Source organism: Coregonus lavaretus, assembly GCF_964263955.1.
Source record: "Coregonus lavaretus genome assembly, chromosome: 16".
Taxonomy (NCBI): Eukaryota; Metazoa; Chordata; class Actinopteri; order Salmoniformes; family Salmonidae; genus Coregonus; species Coregonus lavaretus.
In genome coordinates, this window is record NC_140003.1 from 34034233 (window position 1) to 34054640 (window position 20408).

A 20408-nucleotide genomic window follows, 5' to 3' on the forward strand; every position below is an offset into this window, starting at 1 on the left:
GCCTACTTGTGTCTTTGAAAATGAATTATATGAGGCAATGTATTTTTGCAGCCATTTAAGGACAGTTTTGAATAAGTCATACAAATAAGCATATTTAATACTCCAGGAATCAAATATACTTTTTGTCATTTTAGTATTGTGCACACGCTAAGCAACTCATAAACACATCATATTTTGTCTAAGTAGAGATGATGTCAAGGGTCTTCAATTAGTAGGCATAAACCACCTGAACATGAATATTTATTAGATTTTTCAAACACCCAGCACTTGGGAAACATAGATCGGGTGACCAACCCTCCTGGAGAGCAAGCAGGATTTTCTTCCAGAGCTATTTTAAAGAGATAATTCACCTAAATTACAAAATATAAAATGTTTGTTGCCTTACCGTGTCTATGGACAAGGAGACCGCAACCTATGATTTGGTTATCCACTGCCATCAACCATTCATATTTCCTGTGCAGAGCCTTGGTGTACTGGTAATGCTCCCCGGCACGTGTTGCATTCAACTTTCCACCTGAGAACAGGGTTCAATCCCTGCTTCCAACCTTTCCACTGTTTCTAGCATTTGCCTGTCTCCCTATTTCATTACAGACCTGCCACTGTGAAATATCTTCTCCATAACCAAAGGTTATCTTCGCTGTTATTAGTTATTGAGTTGATTTGGTCATGCAATATTGACCATACCAGTTTTTGTTTTATACAGTATAGAATATAGTCCAATAGGCCTAAATTGTTTAGCTGTGTAGGAATTCCAGTCAAATTCAGATACTTCTTGTGATGCGTTTCACATAATATGACTTGTAAAAATATGATATTATGAAGGAAAGGGCATGTGAAGGTTCACTTGATTTAAAGTTCCCAGTTCTGCCCCATCTTCATTACTCTGGGGGGGCTGTTTAGTCCCACATGATGCGGAGAGACACCCGCTTGTTTTTACAATATAGCCAACGTGACTGCAGCTGGCCCATCTAGCGGAAAGCACTCAGTTCTGCCTCCAGGACAAGACTCATGACAAACATCAACCTGCAGAGTATTTTGTTGTTGTTGTTTTTATTAAGGATCCCCATTAGCTGCTGCCAAGGCAGTAGCTACTCTTCATGGGGTCCAGTAACATTAAGACAGTTATACAGTTTAAAATATTATATGACATTACATTTCATAACACTTTACCGAATACATTTAGTGTGTTCGCCGCTTGTTCTGGTCTGGTTACAGTCACATTTTCACATAATTTTTTAAACATTTATATATTTAAAGTGATCATTGAGAACCTCTGACAACCCATCAAAATGGCATATTAGTAGCCTAAGTAAGTGCTTTAGCAATGACAGTATGTTAAGGTTAATTAAAACATATCTTTAAATTGAGCTAAAATAACAAATAGTGTATTAACTTGTAGTAAATCATGTATTATGTTAGCTACCACAGGTACGTATCACTGAAACGTAACTTGAGGAAAATGCTGATTGTAAACTTTTAGAAAATACTTATTTGTCACTTCAGTCTTTTATTCTGACAGCAATCAGTAGTTTATTAACTTGTAGTATATTATGTATTATGCTAGCTACCACTGGTGCATAGAACTGAAACATAACTAGAGAATAAAATGCAGTTTGCAAATTATGAAACCAAATCAAGTAATTCCAATGCTTCTATTACACTGAGCACTTTATTCCCTTTTATTTTCACAGTGAAAGTCAATCAATAAATATGTAGCATCCAGCATTTTCTTCACTACGGTCTTTCTTCTAACAGTATGAGGACAGCACTTCTAACTCCACTAGAAAATAACGCGGAGACCTGTTATCCAAACTATAGTGTAATTTCAAAAACAGTGCATTTAAAGTCATACAGCTGTCCCAGAATTCTACTGGGTTGTTTCCATTAGGGATTATTGTGAGTCACTGGACAGCCTCTGTAGTGAAGTCTGGGTAATGTGCTGCTCATTGGGGTCTGTGATGGGTGTCCCATGTTCCATCTCTTCTTGGTTCTCTAGGGCTCCTGTGGAGTCACTGGACTGCCCCTGTAGTGTAGTCTGGGTAATGTGCTGCTCATTGGGGTCTGGGGTGGGTGTCTCATCCATCTCCTCATCACTCTGGGTGGATGTCTGGTTGGTATCATCTCCTTCTTTCTCTGTGTCTGGTTCCTTCTCCTCTTCCGCTTCCTCCTCCATCTCTCCTTCATTTCCCCTCTCATCCTCTGTGTTTGCACCAATACCTCTATTGTGGTCATTTTTCCATCTCTGTTCTCTTTTCTCTTCTCATCTTTCTCCTCTCAGTCTCTTTATTACTTCCTCTTTGCCCTTTCCCTTATTCTTCCACATCATTATTCTGTCTCTACTCCCCTGGCTGGTTCCCCTGACTGGGTATCCTGGTTGTCCTCCTGTGTGTTGATTTGTCTGGTTCTTGTCTTTGTGGTCTGCTGTGTACTGTCCTTTCTCCTTCGTTCTTTATCTTTGGGTTTGCATCATTCCCCCTCTCCTCTATTCTCTCTATCCAGCTCTGTATCTTCTCCACCTTGCTTCTGTCTGAGGTCTTTTCCCACATCTTTATCTTTTTCTTCTATCTGTTTGTCCATCTCTCCAACAATTGCCCCCAGCTCCTCTCCCTTATTCTTTTTTTTTTTTCCAGTTCCACCTTCTGCTTTCCCTCTTTCCAATCCCTTTGGTTGTGGTTTGTCTTTCCATCCTTCCCAACGTCCACCTTGTTCTTTGCATCCACCTGTCTACCCTGTTTTTCTGTTTCTGCATTTAGTGGAGCCCCTTTGGGTGTTGGTGTGTTTGTGCCTAGATTAACTTCTTCAGGTCTTGTTGTGCCTGGGTCTTTTTGGGCCGTGGCGGGATCTGTTGTGCCTGCTGAGTCTGTTTGACCTGGAGCTGTCTCTCTTGTTAGTGGGTCTGTTTTGCCTGGAGCTGTCTCTGTCGTGTCTGCTGAGTCTGTTTGGCCTGGAGCCGTCTCTCTTGTTCTTGGGTCTGTTTTGCCTGGAGCCGTCTCTCTTGTTATTGGGTCTGTTTGGCCTGGAGCCGTCTCTCTTGTTATTGGGTCTGTTTTGCCTGGAGCTGTCTATGTTGTGTGTACTGAGTCTGTTTGGACTGGAGCTGTCTCTCTTGTTCTTGGGTCTGTTTTGCCTGGAGCCATCTCTCTTGTTCTTGGGTCTGTTTTGCCTGGAGCCGTCCCTCTTGTTCATGGGTCTGTTTTGCCTGGAGCCGTCTTTCTTGTTCTTGGGTCTATTTTGCCTGGAGCCGTCTCTTTTGTTCTTGGGTCTGTTTGCCTTGGAGCCGTCCCTCTTGTTATTGGGTCTGTTTTGCCTGGAGCCGTCTCTTATGTTCTTGGGTCTGTTTTGCCTGGAGCCATCTCTCTTGTTATTGGGTCTGTTTTTCCTGGAGCTGTCTTTCTTGTTCTTGGGTCTGTTTGGCCTGGAGCCGTCTCTCTTGTTATTGGGTCTGTTTTGCCTGGAGCTGTCTCTGTCGTGTCTGCTGTGTCTGTTTGGCCTGGAGCCGTCTTTCTTGTTCTTGGGTCTGTTTTGCCTGGAGCCATCTCTCTTGTTCTTGAGTCTGTTTTGCGTGGAGCCGTCTCTCTTGTTATTGGGTCTGTTTTGCCTGGAGCCGTCTCTCTTGTTATTGGTTCTGTTTTGCCTGGAGCTGTCTCTGTTGTGTCTGCTGAGTCTGTTTGGCCTCGAGCCGTCTCTCTTGTTCTTGGGTCTGTTTTGCCTGGAACGGTCTTTCTTGTTCTTGGGTCTGGTTTGCCTGGAGCCGTCTCTCTTGTTCTTGGGTCTGTTTGGCCTGGAGCCGTCTTTCTTGTTCTTGGGTCTGTTTTGCCTGGAGCCGTCTCTCTTGTTCTTGGGTCTGTTTTGCCTGGAGCCATCTCTCTTGTTCTTGGGTCTGTTTTGCCTGGAGCCGTCTCTCTTGTTCTTGGGTCTGTTTTGCCTGGAGCCGTCTCTCTTGTTCTTGGGTCTGTTTTGCCTGGAGCTGTCTCTCTTGTTCTTGGGTCTGTTTGGCCTGGAGCTGTCTCTGTTGTGATTGGACCCGGTTGGGCTGGCACAGGCTCTGTTGTGACTAAGTCTGGTTGGGCCAGGGCGGGTTCTGGTGTGACTAGGTCTGGTTGAGCCAGGGTGGGGTCTGGTGTGATTAAGTCTGGCTGGGCCAGGGTGGCCACAGGTGTGACTGGGTCTGGTTGGGCCGGGGTGGGCACTGGTGTGACTGGGTCTGGTTGGGCCAGGGTGGGGTCTGGTGTGATTAGGTCTGGTTGGGCCGGGGTGGGCACTGGTGTGACTGGGTCTGGTTGGGCCAGGGTGGGGTCTGGTGTGACTAGGTCTGATTGGGCCGGGGTGGGCTTGTCCTGTACTGGCTCTGTGTCTGAAACGCAGAATGAGAAAATGGGTTGATACATGACTACACAAACACTATTATATAGACACATTTGTCTTAATGATAACATGACTTATTATGTTTGTCAGTCTCAATATTGACTATTTTGTTTAAGCTATCTGCCATGGGAGATAAAATCACCTGTCTGTCTGTCCAGAGGGATGTGACCCCCACTTTTTGTTGGAGACAAAATCCTTCCAGTTGGTGCGGTGTGCTGTTTCCTGTTTGCATCTGCATCCTGCTTGTTAAACAGCTCTATCACCTCCTTCACATGTCCTGTACACACAAAAACATTCATCCCCATTATTACCATATGTATTCAAAGTTCCTTATGCCCAAGGTAATGCACACCATATAAGGAGAACCTTTTTGTGTAGAAGTTGTATTTCCAGTGTTCTCAGAATGGTCATCTTCAGGATCTTGGTTTCCTATTAAATTAAAACGAAATAGTTTTATTTAGAAACAGCAAAGTGTTAAGGTATTAGTGTTGTCTTAAAATATATGTGATGGCCAAACGAAGTCTATAGCAATACACCTCAAGTTCAAAATAGCATTTTTACAGCTAAACAACCTTGTACTGTAACTTTCATCAGCACTGCCTCCTCTTCAGATTTTCTCAGTGCAGCTTGAGGCTCATGGATGTTTGATTTCCCACCATTGTGGTCCAGAGCAACATGTGTGTCTGTGCTGAGGAGGAACATGGCGTCTGAGTTATTCAAGAGTGGAGTGCTGTTCTTGTTCCCAGGCCTGTCCTGGACTGGCTTTGTCTCCGACACTCCTGTTTCCTGGTTGGGTTCTGGTGTGTCCGGACCTAGCTGGGCTTCTTTGGGTTCTGGTATGCTTGGGTCTGGTTGGGCTTGTACTGTAACTTTCATCAGCACCGCCTCCTCTTCAGATTTTCTCAGTGCAGCTTGAGGCTCATGGATGTTTGATTTCCCACCATTGTGGTCCAGAGCAACATGTGTGTCTGTGCTGAGGAGGAACATGGCGTCTGAGTTGTTCAAGAGTGGAGTGCTGTCCTTGTTCCCAGGCCTGTCCTGGACTGGCTTTGTCTCCGACACTCCTGTTTCCTGGTTGGGTTCTGGTGTGTCCGGACCTAGCTGGGCTTCTTTGGGTTCTGGTATGCTTGGGTCTGGTTGGGCTAGGGTAGACTCTGATGTGCCTGGGTCTGGTTGGCCCAGAATGGTAACTGTTGTGTCTGGTTGGGCCAGGGTGGGGTCTAGTGTGATTAGGTCTGGTTGGGCCGGGGTGGGGTCTGGTGTGACTGGGTCTGGTTGGGCCAGAGTGGGCACTGGTGTGACTGGGTCTGGTTGGGCCAGAGTGGGCACTGGTGTGACTGGGTCTGGTTGGGCCAGAGTGGGGTCTGGTGTGACTGGGTCTGGTTGGGCCAGGGTGGGGTCTGGTGTGACTAGGTCTGGTTGGGCCGGGGTGGGTTTGTCCTGTACTGGCTCTGTCTCTGAAACACAGATTGAGAAAATGGGTTGATACATGACTACACAAACACTATTATATAGACACATTTGTCTTAATGATAACATGACTTATGTCATTGTCAGTCTCAATATTGACTATTTTGTTTAAGCTATCTGCCATGGGAGAAAAAAATCACCTGTCTGTTTGTCTGAGAGCCTGTCATTCTGTCTGTCCAATGGGATGTGACCCCCACTTTTTGTTGGAGACAAAATCCTTCCAGTTGGTGCGGTGTGCTGTTTACTGTTTGCATCTGCATCCTGCTTGTTAAACAGCTCTATCACCTCCTTCACATGTCCTGTACACACAAAAACATTCATTCCCATTATTACCATATGTATTCAAAGTTCCTTATGCCCAAGGTAATAAACACCATATAAGGAGAACCTTTTTGTGTATAAGTTGTATTTCCAGTGTTCTCAGAATGGTCATCTTCAGGATCTTGGTTTCCTATTAAATTAAAACAAAATAGTTTTATTTAGAAACAGCAAAGTGGTAAGGTATTAGTGTTGTCTTAAAATATATGTGATGGCCAAACGAAGTCTATAGCAATACACCTCAAGTTCAAAATAGCATTTTTACAGCTAAACAACCTTGTACTGTAACTTTCATCAGCACCGCCTCCTCTTCAGATTTTCTCAGTGCAGCTTCAGCCGCTGGTCATCCACCACAGAGTGGAAAAGACAAGAGGGATAAAGGACAGAATTAGACATAGGGAAGAGATGTGGATAAACATCCTGTATCATTTATATGTCTAACCAGAAAGACTATGTATGTACTTTGCTGTGTTTGCTGGTTGTACTCTTTTCTCTCCTCTTCTCTACTCTAATCTCTAATCTCAGATCCAAGGTCAACGACCTTGTAACAAGTCAGCTGGCGTCACTGGGACCGTGATCATCTGAAAGCTCAGCACATGCCAGGGGAGTAGGGAGGAAATGGATTGACTCTGGTCTAGCCAGATCATTAGAATGAGGGGCTTTTCCTCCCTTAATACTGAACTATGCCCCTTATATTTCCTGAGTCTGGAACTAAAGGTTGGCCTTCAGGCCTGATTTTGTCATAGGACATAGGATGGTCTTACGTTTCTTGCCTTTCCTCCAGCGCCACAATAATACCAGAACGGCAACTAAGACAAGGAGGATGAGGATGGACAGGATCACAGCCAGGACACTGGATGAGCCTTCCTCTGCACAGAAACACCATTAAAACAACTTGGATCGGCAGCATTTTCACACTTAATAACACATGAATTAAGCAGTCATAACACTATGAATTATATAGTAATGCAAGTGACTAATATATGAATATCCTGGATATTCAAAAAAGATGTTTAGCATGCTCACTATAACATTGTATTCACAAAAATCTCATTCCATGTCTCTCTGAACCATGTTCTCACTCGCAATAAATGTACAGCATGTACATTGCATGCAAATGTCTTGGCAGCATTAAATAATACATCCAAATTGTGAACACGAGAGAGAATGAAAGTGAGAGTACGATATATTACTATAACTGCAGTTTAGAAGTGTTATCTTACCAGCGTAGCAGTCCTTCAGGGTGAACTCTGCAGTTTTCTCACTAACAGGGTTTTTCACCACACATGTGTAGACAGACTCCTGGTTCTCCCCCCCAGCTATGAACAGTTCAGGTCCTGGACTTACTGACCCTCCAGGACTCCTCCAGATGAACTTGGTGAGGGGCTGAAGGTCAGCTGAGCACAGCAGGGTTCGGTCGCTTTTCTCTGGGGTTGTGATGTTGACCACACAGGTAACGCTGGGCTGTGCCACATCATCTACACACGTGCACACACGAGCACACACACACACACACACAGCAAAGAGAGAAGCTGTTTTCAGCTCAACTGATCTGAGGAGAGGTGTGTCTTGGTGTGGGTGAAAACCTGTCCAGCAACTTTGAACATTTGTAATAAAGATGTAATGATGATAAGGGGGCAGTTTCAATATCACACTGGAACAAGAGTTCAAGAGCTAGGTGAGAATATGTGGGTCCTGACTCATTAGTTACAGTACCCAAGGTATACAATTCCTTTTTTTTTTTTTTTTTACAATTCTGGCATCACTTAATCAGCCGTTGTCTAGGCCTAATGATTATTTTTTTAAACGCCCGTACTGATACTGTAAATCAACATACTGTATACACACAAACCTGACTTGCAGGCCTCTAGACAGTAACATTACACACTTACCAATAACGTCCACCTCATGTTGTGAGTACTGCAGCTTGCCCTTGACGGCAGCCTCTAACTCATAGGGCCCACTGTCTGCATCAGTGAGACCTTTGATAGATAGCTCTCCAGAGTCCCAGTCCAGGACGGTCCTGCCTTTATACCTGCCATACTCCACATTCTGACTCCCATCAAACTCCACCACCTTGTTCCCATTGTGTTTCCACAGGATGTCCTCAGGCTGTCCTGAGACCTTGGGGGTCAGGGTGATCTCTCCTCCCAGGCCACCATACTGCTGTTCTCCTGTCACCTCCACTGAGCACAGAAACAGGAGGATCAGGTGAAAACACGTTGAAAACCCCCTAACTTCTGTGGCTATAATGTAATTTAGACTAGTGGTCTTCTTTGAGAACACTAAGGACAGTTCAGGTATCAGCAGTGTCAGTCAGACATCCCACCTATTCAACCTTGTTGGCAATCTCCCATAATACTGCTCTCCTCTGCTGTCAAATCAATGATTGGCCAGGGAGGGATTGTAGACCTTGTATCTTGATATATTAACTTGGCCATGCATGGAGAGACATATCGTCAACTCTATCGAAACTCTAGCCGGGTACTTCAACTCCATGATAATTTCATCCACGGAGTTGAGCGCAAACTAGAGTTTTTGAAATGAACCTCCGATTCCTTCAAGTCGCTATGCAATCTATCCTTAAAAATGTTTAACTTACTGTGTACCTATTTTTGTCCTCTGTTGTTGCGTGCCTTTCTTTGTTTCCTGAAATCCATACTTTTTAATAAAACGTTTTTTCAAATACAACCCCCAACTTTTTCCTTGTTGAGATTCAATTGGCACATGCACATTCACGCTGAGTTGCCACCTTGGAGCAACAGCAACGAGAAAACAGTCTGTGGTTGTATTTGATTAACGTTTTATTAAAAAGTACTGATTTCAGCAAAGAAAGAAAGGCACGCAAAAAAAGAGGACAAACATAGGTACACGGTAAGGGTTTAAGAAAGTTATTTTTTAAAGTATCGACTTAATAGCGACTCGAAGGAGTCAGAGGCTCATTAAAAAAACGAAAGTCTGCGCTCAACTCCGTGGTTGAAATCACCATGGAGTTGAGGTACTTGGCAATCGAAACCAATTACGTGTATAAACCCTGGAATGCTGATGCTATGTATTGGCCTTTGAGAGGCCATTGTAATGGGGATAGTAACATTAGTACTCTCTAAAGTAAAACACTTTAAGGAAAATGTTTCTCTCTCAGGCTGATACAGAGAGACTCATTCATGTTTTACTACAAGCAGGCCTGACTACTATAATGCTCTCCTGTCTGGTCTACCCAAGAACGCCATTGGTCAACTGCAAAACATACAGAATGCTGCAGCACGGATACTGACCAAGACCAGATGGAGAGCGCACATTACACCGGTTTTAAGGTCTCTGCACTGGCTGCCTGTGAGTTGTAGAATTCATTTGAAAATTCATCTATTGGTTTTTAAATCAATCCACAATTGTGCACCACAATACATGTCAGACATGCTTTTAAGTTATGTACCCAGTAGGTCCCTCTGGTCCTCTGGCACTGGCCTTTTAACTATCCCAAAGCCTAGGACCAAGAAACACGGAGAGGCAGCCTTTAGTTATTATGCCCCCAGCCTCTGGAATAGCCTACCAGAGAACCTGAGTGGGGCCGAAACTGTGGACATATTTAAAATAGATCATAAAACAAATCTTTTTAGCTTTGCTTTTCCTTAGGGTGCTTTTTAGTCATTTTGTTTTTATTGTTATTCTTTTGTATTTTATCCTCTTATGTTTGTTGTGTAGTAAATATTTCATTGGTTTTATTATTTTCCCTGTGAAGCACATTGCGTTGCATTCCATGTCTGAAATGTGCTGTATTAAATAAAGCTTGATTTGATTAGATTTTTTTTATTTATTTTTTATGTTCAGAGCACATAATGTAAAAGTATGCATTAAGGTATCTGTAATAGATTAAACATGTCAAAAACGAATGTAGACATTAATAAATGCATTTATATAGCTTTGAAAATATTTTGTACAATTCAAGAGTGCCAAGATGGCTGCACGTTTATACACATCATTGATCGAAACTCTAACGCCTCGATCACACCGACATGGTTATTGCATTTTGGTACACCAGAAGTACATACATTTCCAATGGACAGATACCTTGCAACTGGAGATTCCTTAAAAACGATTTCCTACAGTTACCGTGTAGGGCACTGCACCAGGGCCATCTTGGACTGCCTCCTGGGGGAATTCAGGCATGTGAAGGCTACCTGTGTCTTGCATAACTTCATGAGGACAAACACAACGACCAGGAGGGGATATGTGGTTGGCTGCCGTGTGCCAGAGGAGAGGTCTGCTGCTCTGCAGGATGTTTCAAGGATGGGGGCCAACAATGCAGCGCGGGAGGCAATCCGTGTGCGGGAGATCTTCACCTCCTACTTCTTCGAAGAGGGTGCTGTTCCCTGGCCACACCATAGACTACACTACGCACAACCAAAGGCTATTTTAAGAGCCATCCACATTGCAATAAGATAATTATTCTGTTTACTTAGCGATGTCAACTGCAGTTATTCAATTCCCAGTTTCTCTCTCTTTGATTTCTACTTCTCAGGTGAGGGTGCTGTTCAGGTAAGGGTGATGTCTGTACAAAAACAAAACAGGCTCTTTTAAGAGTCACCCACATTGAAAAATAAATGAACAATTAGACACCCTATAACCCATACCTACACACTTGTGTGTCAATCTGATTGATGGATTGTGTTGTGCAGTAAGGAGGCTCAGGTGTATAACTGGCTCCTTCCACCTTCAAAGAATAGGCAAGAGTACCAACCATGGAGAATAGTAAGACACTTCATTATTTATATAACTACGCTATATTGTTTGTCCTTGTGTGTCTGTGCATGTTTTTCAGTATGAAGTACTCTGCAGCCACTTAGTGTGAACACCAAGTGAGGCCACAACAGATTCCTGTTGAACACTGTCTCTATAACTACCTTATTTTCTAAATAACAGTCCCTCTCCTTCACTTCATCCCTCTCCCCCCTTCTCCCTAAATCCTCTAGGTTATATCAGCTGTGTCGGTGAACCCCCCCCCCCAGATGCTTTCCATTGAAATACAGATAGAGATGTAGTAGTGTTATAAAAAAAAAAACATAAGGCTTAATCACGCGCTCTCTCTCTCCAGCTGTCACTCGTCTGCAGGTATGTTTTGATGTGAGATAGGATGCCAACCCCCAGTCCCATCATCGCCACCTCACCCGCTCTTAGGATAACCTTCAGCCTAACTGGGGGCCCAAGGCTGGTTAGGAGAGACCGCTAGAGACACTATTATGTAATTGTGATGAACTGAGAGAACATGACATCTAGTAGCACTGTAATTCATTAATCATATGCCGTCTTCCCTGCTCCTCTGTTCTTACCTCTTTCCCCTTGTCTTTTACCCTCTCACACCTCTCTCCCCACCTCCTCTTTCTCACACCTCTCTCCCCACCTCCTCTTTCTCACACCTCTCTCCCCACCTCCTCTTTCTCACACCTCTCTCCCCACCTCCTCTTTCTCACACCTCTCTCCTCACCTCCTCTTTCTTCCTCTGTTTTTATAATGCACACCAGATGTGCATTGAAGTACAGATTGAACTTGTATTTACAATATATTATAATGATATTTATAATGCATGTATTATGTATTTATAACACTTGTACAATTAACTTACTTCAATAAAGCGTTTCACATTCTCTACTGGTTGAAATTAGATCTCATTTGATGAAATACTACAACTATCCTGTGTCTGATCAGTGCAGATGAAGGAAATTAGAAATTGAGATGAACCGGTTTTAGAGTATTTACATGACACATAGGAAGTGTAGTGTAGTGTTTTTTAAATTCTGTTTCTCTATATATGAATTACAAATCAGCCTTTAACAAGTTAAATCATGTTTCTAGTCTATTGCATAGTTACAACATGTAGCCATTGATGTCCCAGGACCAGGATTGGTAAATATTGTTGAAGTGTATAATTGTAATACATACATGCAGACACAGCATCATTCAAAGACTGGAGATAGACACTCCTGGTATTGGATATGACTGAAAAAGAATCTCACAGACATGTATACCTGAACTACACCTTTATTTGCCAAGGTAGAGTACATGATCAGTGAATATAGTCAATGTACAGGCTACAATGTGGAGATCTCATGCTTGGTAATAACTATATGTATATCCAACTTGTATCCTTGGCACAATAAAGTTGTATTATAGTCTACTCAATCCATAGGCTTCATTGATGCCATTCAGACTGTTTTGAAGTCGATACAACCGGCTATGATAGCTGAAGTTCATAGCTAGGTTCAGAACTAATATTTAAACCAAACGTTTTAGGATCCATACACAGATCGGCTACATAGCTAGTTACACATCCATAGGCATACAGGTATTTTTATCCTTCACTACACAATAAGCAATAACATAGTTGGCTAGCTACGTCACTTCAGCTGCATTGCATGGCAAATATCAGCAAGGAAAGCTTACAAAATTGTACATTCAATTTACAGTAAATGCTTTAGCTAGCTAGCTAATTTTCCCCAAACATCAGACACCCCCTGACCTCGGACACTCTCTAGCGGTTGGAGGACTGAATCACCTCGAGCTCCATTTAAATGGACTGAAAAATAACGGTAAATTTGTGACTAACGACACCCTTTTAGCTAGCTGACCACCGATTTTCAGTGCAATTTATGTAAGTTAAGTTAGGTTTTGAGAGTTTTCAAAAAAGTTATATGTACACATTTTGTGGAACACGCTGCATATTGTAAAATTCGACTGCGCGACAGACCACACCTAATTCAATATCCAACTTTTTACCTCTGAAATATTTCTAACGGATTTTCTAATGTTGCTATCTTAGTTGCTAAATGTTGATAGAACTGCTAAGTAAGCAAAAAGGAAAGAAATTGTAAGTGTTAGATAATACATATCACGAAAACAGCTGCATGTTGTCAAGCTTTACCGTATCAAAATTGGAGTCCTCTGACGGAGGCGTTTTGCACAATCTGCAAAAATTTATTTGGAACTTTGAACCATCAACTTTTTGACACCTATCACTGTTGGCTATGTTTCATCTTACAACAGCTACATAGAGGCAGTATTTAGTTAAATGGTACAATGCATGCATCAATATTACACAAATTGGGACACTAATTTTCATTACAGATAACATCAAACAAAAAACGTGGGTACACTTTCAGTTATTGTGAAAACTTTCATCACCTTTCAATGCCTTAGCTTTGAAATGTAAATGTTTATACATATTCAGATTGAGTTATCTTTCTAAAATGTGTATAGTATGCCAAGTTATTTAGCTACATGTATTTACCACTGCAGCATGGAGAAAGTCAAGAGGAAGCAGTGGAGTGAGGTGGACATGTTCCATGCCATGGAGGACTGCGGGGCAGGGATGGCTATCCGCCAGGCTGCCAAGGTCAGGCATCTTTTGTTTTTAGGAGATTACCATGTGTATGTGAATTTTATCTGCTAGTAACAGTTTTATTTTCTTATCTACCAAGGTGCATGGTGTACCTCGGCAGACCCTGGCGGACAGGCTGAGCGGCCGGGTGACCCATGGTTGTCGCAGTGGACCACCCACATTGCTTGCACCAGAGGATGAAAAGTCTCTGGTGCAGTACTGTATCTACTGCTCCAGCCATGGGTTCCCCTTCACCAGACAGAGGCTGATGAAATACGCCGACAAAATACGCAGGTATTTGGTGTTCTATGTGTTTATGTATGTAGATTGGTGGACTGACTGTTCTCAATGAGTGTGATGTAAATGTGGATGTGTATGGTGATGCCAAAACAAACATTTTCATCCTGGATGGACAATTATATATTCTATTCTATTGTAGGTTTCGGCACCCAAGGGAAACAATCCCACCACTGGGGAAGAGGTGGTGGGAAATGTTCAGGAGGAGGCACAAGAACCTAAGCATGAGGAGGCCGGACACCCTGGATAGGGGGAGAGCTGAGTGTGCCACACGTCCGACGATGGACACCTTCTTCACTTCTTATGAGAAGCACTTGGAGGAGAGTGTGTTGAGGGAGAAACCCAGACAAATCTATAACTGCGATGAGTCTGGGTTTCGTAGCGACCAGAGCAGGCACAAAGTGCTGGCTCCCAGGGGCGCAAAACACGTGTACCAGCAGGCTCCGGGGACCAAGGAGCACATCACAGTGCTGGCCTGCTTCAACGCAACTGGGGAGGACGTCCCCCCGTTTATCATCTACCCCAAGTGTTTCCCCGGTGGCCACTACACACTGGGAGGCCCCCCCCAAGCCTTGTATGGACGGTCAAGCAGTGGCTACATTGACGGGGACCTGTTCAGGAAGTGGTTTCAGCACTTCATTAAGTATGCAGTGAAAGAGCGCCCTCTCCTTCTCCTCTTCGATGGGCACAAGAGCCACATGGACCCGGAAGTGCTCGCGGTGGCGCTAAGGGAAGGGGTTATACTTCTTTGTCTTCCACCACACTGCACCCATGTCCTGCAGCCGCTGGACGTGGCATACTTTGGCCCTTTAAAGGCTGAGTTCTCCAAGGTAGCTGGAGACCTTAGCCATTTTGACCACTCCTACATGGTAAACAAATCAGAATTTGCCAGAGTATTCCGCTACCCATACCAGCGATGCAAGGACATGCGCTATGTGGTGGAAGGGTTTAAGAAGTGTGGCCTCTTCCCTTTTGACCCTTCAGCCATTGAAGGGTCCCGTTTAATGCCGTCTCGGACCCTACCGGGTCCCAACACCGCCTCTACTGGAACCAGCAGCACTGTGCCATCCATCAGCACCTCCTCCCCAGCGACCACAGGAGGACCCTGCCCCAGTCCCAGCCGCTGCTCCAGTCCTATCCCTAGCTCTAGAAGAGCACCCCCTAATAGAGGGGGGGCTGATAGCGAAGGACCTGGGGCACATCCTTACTGTCCTGAAGTATCGGCTGGACCGATACAGAAGACTCCCTGTGGTCGCCACATGCCTCACCGGGGAGCAATACACGCGCCAGTGGTAGGAGAGGGGTGAGAAGGAGAGGGCCGGGGCAGAGGAGAAAGAGCGTCGGGCAGCCCTCAGAACACAGAGGGCACAGGAGAGGGCTGCCATGGATGAGACCATTGACGCCATCACCTCTGCTGGACCCCCTGCTGGAACCACTCCTGACAGCTGCATCACCACTGCCAGCGCCTCCCAGTGTGCAACACCTGTAGGAGCCGCCGGAGTCCCCAGCTGCAGAAGAAGGCCACATGCCTACTCTCCCGGCCACACCATCGTCGGCCCCTCAACCCCACCATTACAAACACCAGCTCCTCCAAGCCATCGTCGGCGGTTTTGTCCACCACCACCCCAATGCACACCACCCCCCATGTCTGTCACCACCAACACGGCCTCCTCTGGACCAACTGCCTCCTCCGTCTCCCCTGGTCACACCACCATAGCAGCCTCGTCTGGTGTCCCTGCCCCCTGCAATTTGAATACCACCACCTCCACAGGTAAACACATGTTAAATTACGAAAAAAATGACTGTTTGTTATCTGTTTTATAAAACAGCAATGTGAAAGAAGTATATATATATCTTTATATATCTACAGTACATAGCACCAGCCCTCAAGTCATCTCAGAGGAAGCTGCAGAGGTATTGATGTAAAAAAGTTGAAAAGGGTTTTCATGCAACATGCTCTGTCTAACACTACTTTTTCTCAAACTGCAGCACAGAAAAGGAAGAGAAAAGCTACACCGGTCACATCTTTCACACCACCCATGGCACCACTCTCAGGTACTTCATAATCTGTTTTTCTCGCTCTCTCAGTTGTATCAATTACTATTGTTGTTGAAGAACTTCTACATTTTGCAAAACCATATTAATCAATTTGTATTATTATTTAATTTTTTATAAAAGAAGACACCACCTGCTGTGCTCGCTGCGGGGAGCGTGATCCGCCTGCAAGCTCCTCTCAGGAGTGTAGATCCGAGGTGCCATGGGTGTGCTGTGACTTTTGCCAGCACTGGTTCCACTGCAGGTGTGTGCAGTGGGATCAAGAGGTAGCGGTGGAGCTGGATTTTTATTGTGATTTTTGTGACAATATAGGGATGGAGGTCGAGATTTAATTGTTTGTTTTGTTTGTGTTCATATGAAATTATTTATTTGTTCAAAAAAATAAATGTCTAAAATATAATATATATATTTATTGAACCCATCTTGTGTATTTCTTCCTTTACTTTCCAAGTGCACCTCTGCAACACAAACTCCAACAGTGTTTTCATTGTTTTATGTTAATGCACATAACTGAAATTAAAGTGTATTTGATGTAAATTATTAATACTCATATTTCATTTGGTTACAACACTGAATATGTTGGTGAAAAACCATTTTTTAAGAGTCCACAAGAGGGCGCACCGGGCTACGCAATGAAAAGTTGACAGGCAAATCATTATTTTATTACCGGAAGACTAGCCAACTAGTCAACTATCTAGTAAACACTTCGGGTACGTGGTTGGTGTCTCTTTTTTCAACAAAATTAAACAGATATATCTTGTAATTGAACAAAATAGTAAGGTGCCCAATAACTGGGGGCCGTATACAGATAATACGGGACGTATTTTTTTGCTAAACCGCTTATCAAAAGCAGATAACAGTAATATTTCAAATGAAATGTCAAACTTGCTAATTGCTAAACCGTTAGCTAACATTTTTACGACACCAATAATCACAAAACATTGAAGGCTTGATCACAAGATAACACTGTTGAAGGTAATATATTTCTTAAACGCTGTTGAATATGCCGATAATACGGGATTCTACGCTAGATTCTTTACAACCACTGTTTCACAAGACGACATCCTGGTTTGCTGGTTCTCTCAGGAGTCCCTAAAACATGAAACAACACGAATTACAATTTCATACTCATGTCACAACGCCCCAAAAGCTAGCTAGCTAGCTGGCTAATGTTTGCTAGTCAGCTAGCTTGCTAAATAGCGATTTTCGTAAATTTACTTCATGATTAAAAAAAATACATAATCGTTTGTCTCTACATTAACTAACATATTCCTCTCAACTGTATGTTTTTTTTTACATGATTCGTTATGACATTATCACTACTTACATTTACTTAAATCCTAGTATTTGTCCAGTTGGTAGAGCATGGCGTTTGCAACGCCAGGGTTGTGGGTTCGTTTCCCACGGGGGACCAGTATGAAAAAAATACAAAAAAACATGTATGAACTCACTAACTGTAAGTTGCTCTGGATAAGAGCGTCTGCTAAATGACTAAAATGTATTTTTGTCAGCCATCTTTGCTGAAGAAGGTCTATAGTGTTGGGTCCCTATAGTCAAATTCGTCATGGGAACCACTCGATATGATTATTCATCGCTGCTGGTGATTTGCATAAAGTTCGGAAATTTTGAACTTTTTCCAACGCCTCCCACGCCACCTTCGCGCCTCCCAAAGGTGCCCCGCCCTCTCCGCTTTCCTTCCATTGAAAATTAATGGGAAGCGGTGTTTCACCGCTCTGCACCACATACTAGTGTACACGGGGAATAAACATACCTGCAATTGAGAGACAGATGAAGAGAGATAGAATTTAAAAAACACAAGGCTTAATCATGCTAACACTGTCAGTCATCATAATCATCAGGAGATTTTTGGTTCCAACCGCTGTGTCTTTGTGTGACGCAGTGTAGGTGAACTGATGATCTCTGCATGTTTATTTCCCACCGTAAAGCATGGAGGAGGAGGTGTTATGGTGATTTTTTTTTTGTCATTTAGCAGACACTCTTATCCAGAGCGACTTACAGTTAGTGAGTGCATACATTATTTATATACACTGCTCAAAAAAATAAAGGGAACACTTAAACAACACAATGTAACTCCAAGTCAATCACACTTCTGTGAAATCAAACTGTCCACTTAGGAAGCAACACTGATTGACACTACATTTCACATGCTGTTGTGCAAATGGGATAGACAACAGGTGGAAATTATAGGCAATTAACAAGACACCCCCAATAAAGGACTGGTTTTGCAGGTGGTGACCACAGACCACTTCTCAGTTCCTATGCTTCCTGGCTGATGTTTTGGTCACTTTTGAATGCTGGCGGTGCTTTCACTCTAGTGGTAGCATGAGATGGAGTCTACAACCCACACAAGTAGCTCAGGTAGTGCAGCTCATCCAGGATGGCACATCAATGCGAGCTGTGGCAAGAAGGTTTGCTGTGTCTGTCAGCGTAGTGTCCAGAGCATGGAGGCGCTACCAGGAGACAGGCCAGTACATCAGGAGACGTGGAGGAGGCCGTAGGAGGGCAACAACCCAGCAGCAGGACTGCTACCTCCGCCTTTGTGCAAGGAGGAGCAGGAGGAGCACTGCCAGAGCCCTGCAAAATGACCTCCAGCAGGCCACAAATGTGCATGTGTCTGCTCAAACGGTCAGAAACAGATTCCATGAGGGTGGTATGAGGGCCCGACGTCCACAGGTGGGGGTTGTGCTTACAGCCCAACACCGTGCAGGACGTTTGGCATTTGCCAGATAACACCAAGATTGGCAAATTCGCCACTGGCGCCCTGTGCTCTTCACAGATGAAAGCAGGTTCACACTGAGCACATGTGACAGACGTGACAGAGTCTGGAGATGCCGTGGAGAACGTTCTGCTGCCTGCAACATCCTCCAGCATGACCGGTTTGGCGGTGGGTCAGTCATGGTGTGGGGTGGCATTTCTTTGGGGGGCCGCACAGCCCTCCATGTGCTCGCCAGAGGTAGCCTGACTGCCATTAGGTACCGAGATGAGATCCTCAGACCCCTTGTGAGACCATATGCTGGTGCGGTTGGCCCTGGGTTCCTCCTAATGCAAGACAATGCTAGATCTCATGTGGCTGGAGTGTGTCAGCAGTTCCTGCAAGAGGAAGGCATTGATGCTATGGGCTGGCCCGCCCGTTCCCCAGACCTGAATCCAATTGAGCACATCTGGGACATCATGTCTCGCTCCATCCACCAACGCCACGTTGCACCACAGACTGTCCAGGAGTTGGCGGATGCTTTAGTCCAGGTCTGGGAGGAGATCCCTCAGGAGACCATCCGCCACCTCATCAGGAGCATGCCCAGGCGTTGTAGGGAGGTCATACAGGCACGTGGAGGCCACACACACTACTGAGCCTCATTTTGACTTGTTTTAAGGACATTACATCAAAGTTGGATCAGCCTGTAGTGTGGTTTTCCACTTTAATTTTGAGGGTGACTCCAAATCCAGACCTCCATGGGTTGATAAATTTGATTTCCATTGATAATTTTTGTGTGATTTTGTTGTCAGCACATTCAACTATGTAAAGAAAAAAGTATTTAATAAGATTATTTCATTCATTCAGATCTAGGATGTGTTATTTTAGTGTTCCCTTTATTTTTTTGAGCAGTGTATTTTTTTATACTGCCCCCCTGTGGGAATTGAACCCACAACCCTGGCTTGCAAACACCATGCTCTACATCCCTGCCGGCCGCAGAGTGAAGGAAGAGCAGCCAACAAGTGCTCAGCAAATGTGGGAACTCCTTCAAGACTGTTTGAAAAGCATTCCAGGTGAAGCTCGTTGAGAGAATGCCAACAGTGTGCAAATCTGTCATCAAGGCAAAGGGTGGCTATTTGAAGAATCTCAAATATAAAATTATTCTACAATGTAGAAAATAGTAAAAATAAAGAAAAACCCTTGAATGAGTAGGTGTTCTAAAACTTTTGAAATGGTACATAATGTTTCCGCCATTGTTTCTAAAGAGCGAAAAGAGCTTTTGGCATCGGAACAGCGATTACTCAACTCAAACTGGATGAGGATTTTTCCTTTAATGAGTCGGACATGAAGGATATACTGCTCCTCATGGACCAGGCCCAAATCCCCATCATTCGTGTGAAAAGGAGATGCCGTTACAGAGGTTGGAGAACCAGATGCCTGGCGAAACTGCATTTGGCGAGTGGATAATCTGCCTTTACCCTACGTTCTGGAGAACGTGCAATCACTCAAGAATAAAATGGATGAGATTTGAGACTATTAACGGGACAATAAAAACTGTAATATCCTATGTTTCACCGTGTCGTGGCTAAACAAAGACATGGATAATATATAGTTATCTGGGTTTTCTGTGCATCGGCAAGACAGAACAGCAGCCTCCGGTAAGATTGGGGAGGTGGTGTGTGTCTCCTTGAAATATTAAAGTCTCTAGGTATTGCTCACCTGAGTTAGAGTAACTCATAATAAGCTGTAGACCACACTATTTACCAATATAGTTTTAATCTACATTCTTCGTAGATGTCTATTTAAAACCACGATCCA

At 44.0% G+C, this 20408-nt stretch overlaps 1 protein-coding gene across 1 annotated transcript in view; it reads right to left on the reverse strand.

The window, feature by feature from the left end:
* Positions 1-1060: 1060 nt before the first annotated feature.
* The window catches only part of LOC311144170 (uncharacterized protein), a 106689-nt gene continuing 87341 nt past the window's right edge, over positions 1061-20408 (reverse strand). The window contains exons 3-11 of the mRNA XM_084180176.1: positions 7377-7631; positions 6918-7022; positions 6430-6492; positions 6224-6286; positions 5976-6134; positions 4938-5822; positions 4732-4794; positions 4508-4642; positions 1061-4354 (exon numbers count right to left, since the gene is read on the reverse strand). Of these exons, the coding sequence (XP_084036302.1) occupies positions 3321-4354; positions 4508-4642; positions 4732-4794; positions 4938-5822; positions 5976-6134; positions 6224-6286; positions 6430-6492; positions 6918-7022; positions 7377-7631 (2762 nt within the window). The 3' untranslated portion in view covers positions 1061-3320. The remainder of the gene's footprint in view (positions 4355-4507; positions 4643-4731; positions 4795-4937; positions 5823-5975; positions 6135-6223; positions 6287-6429; positions 6493-6917; positions 7023-7376; positions 7632-20408) is intronic.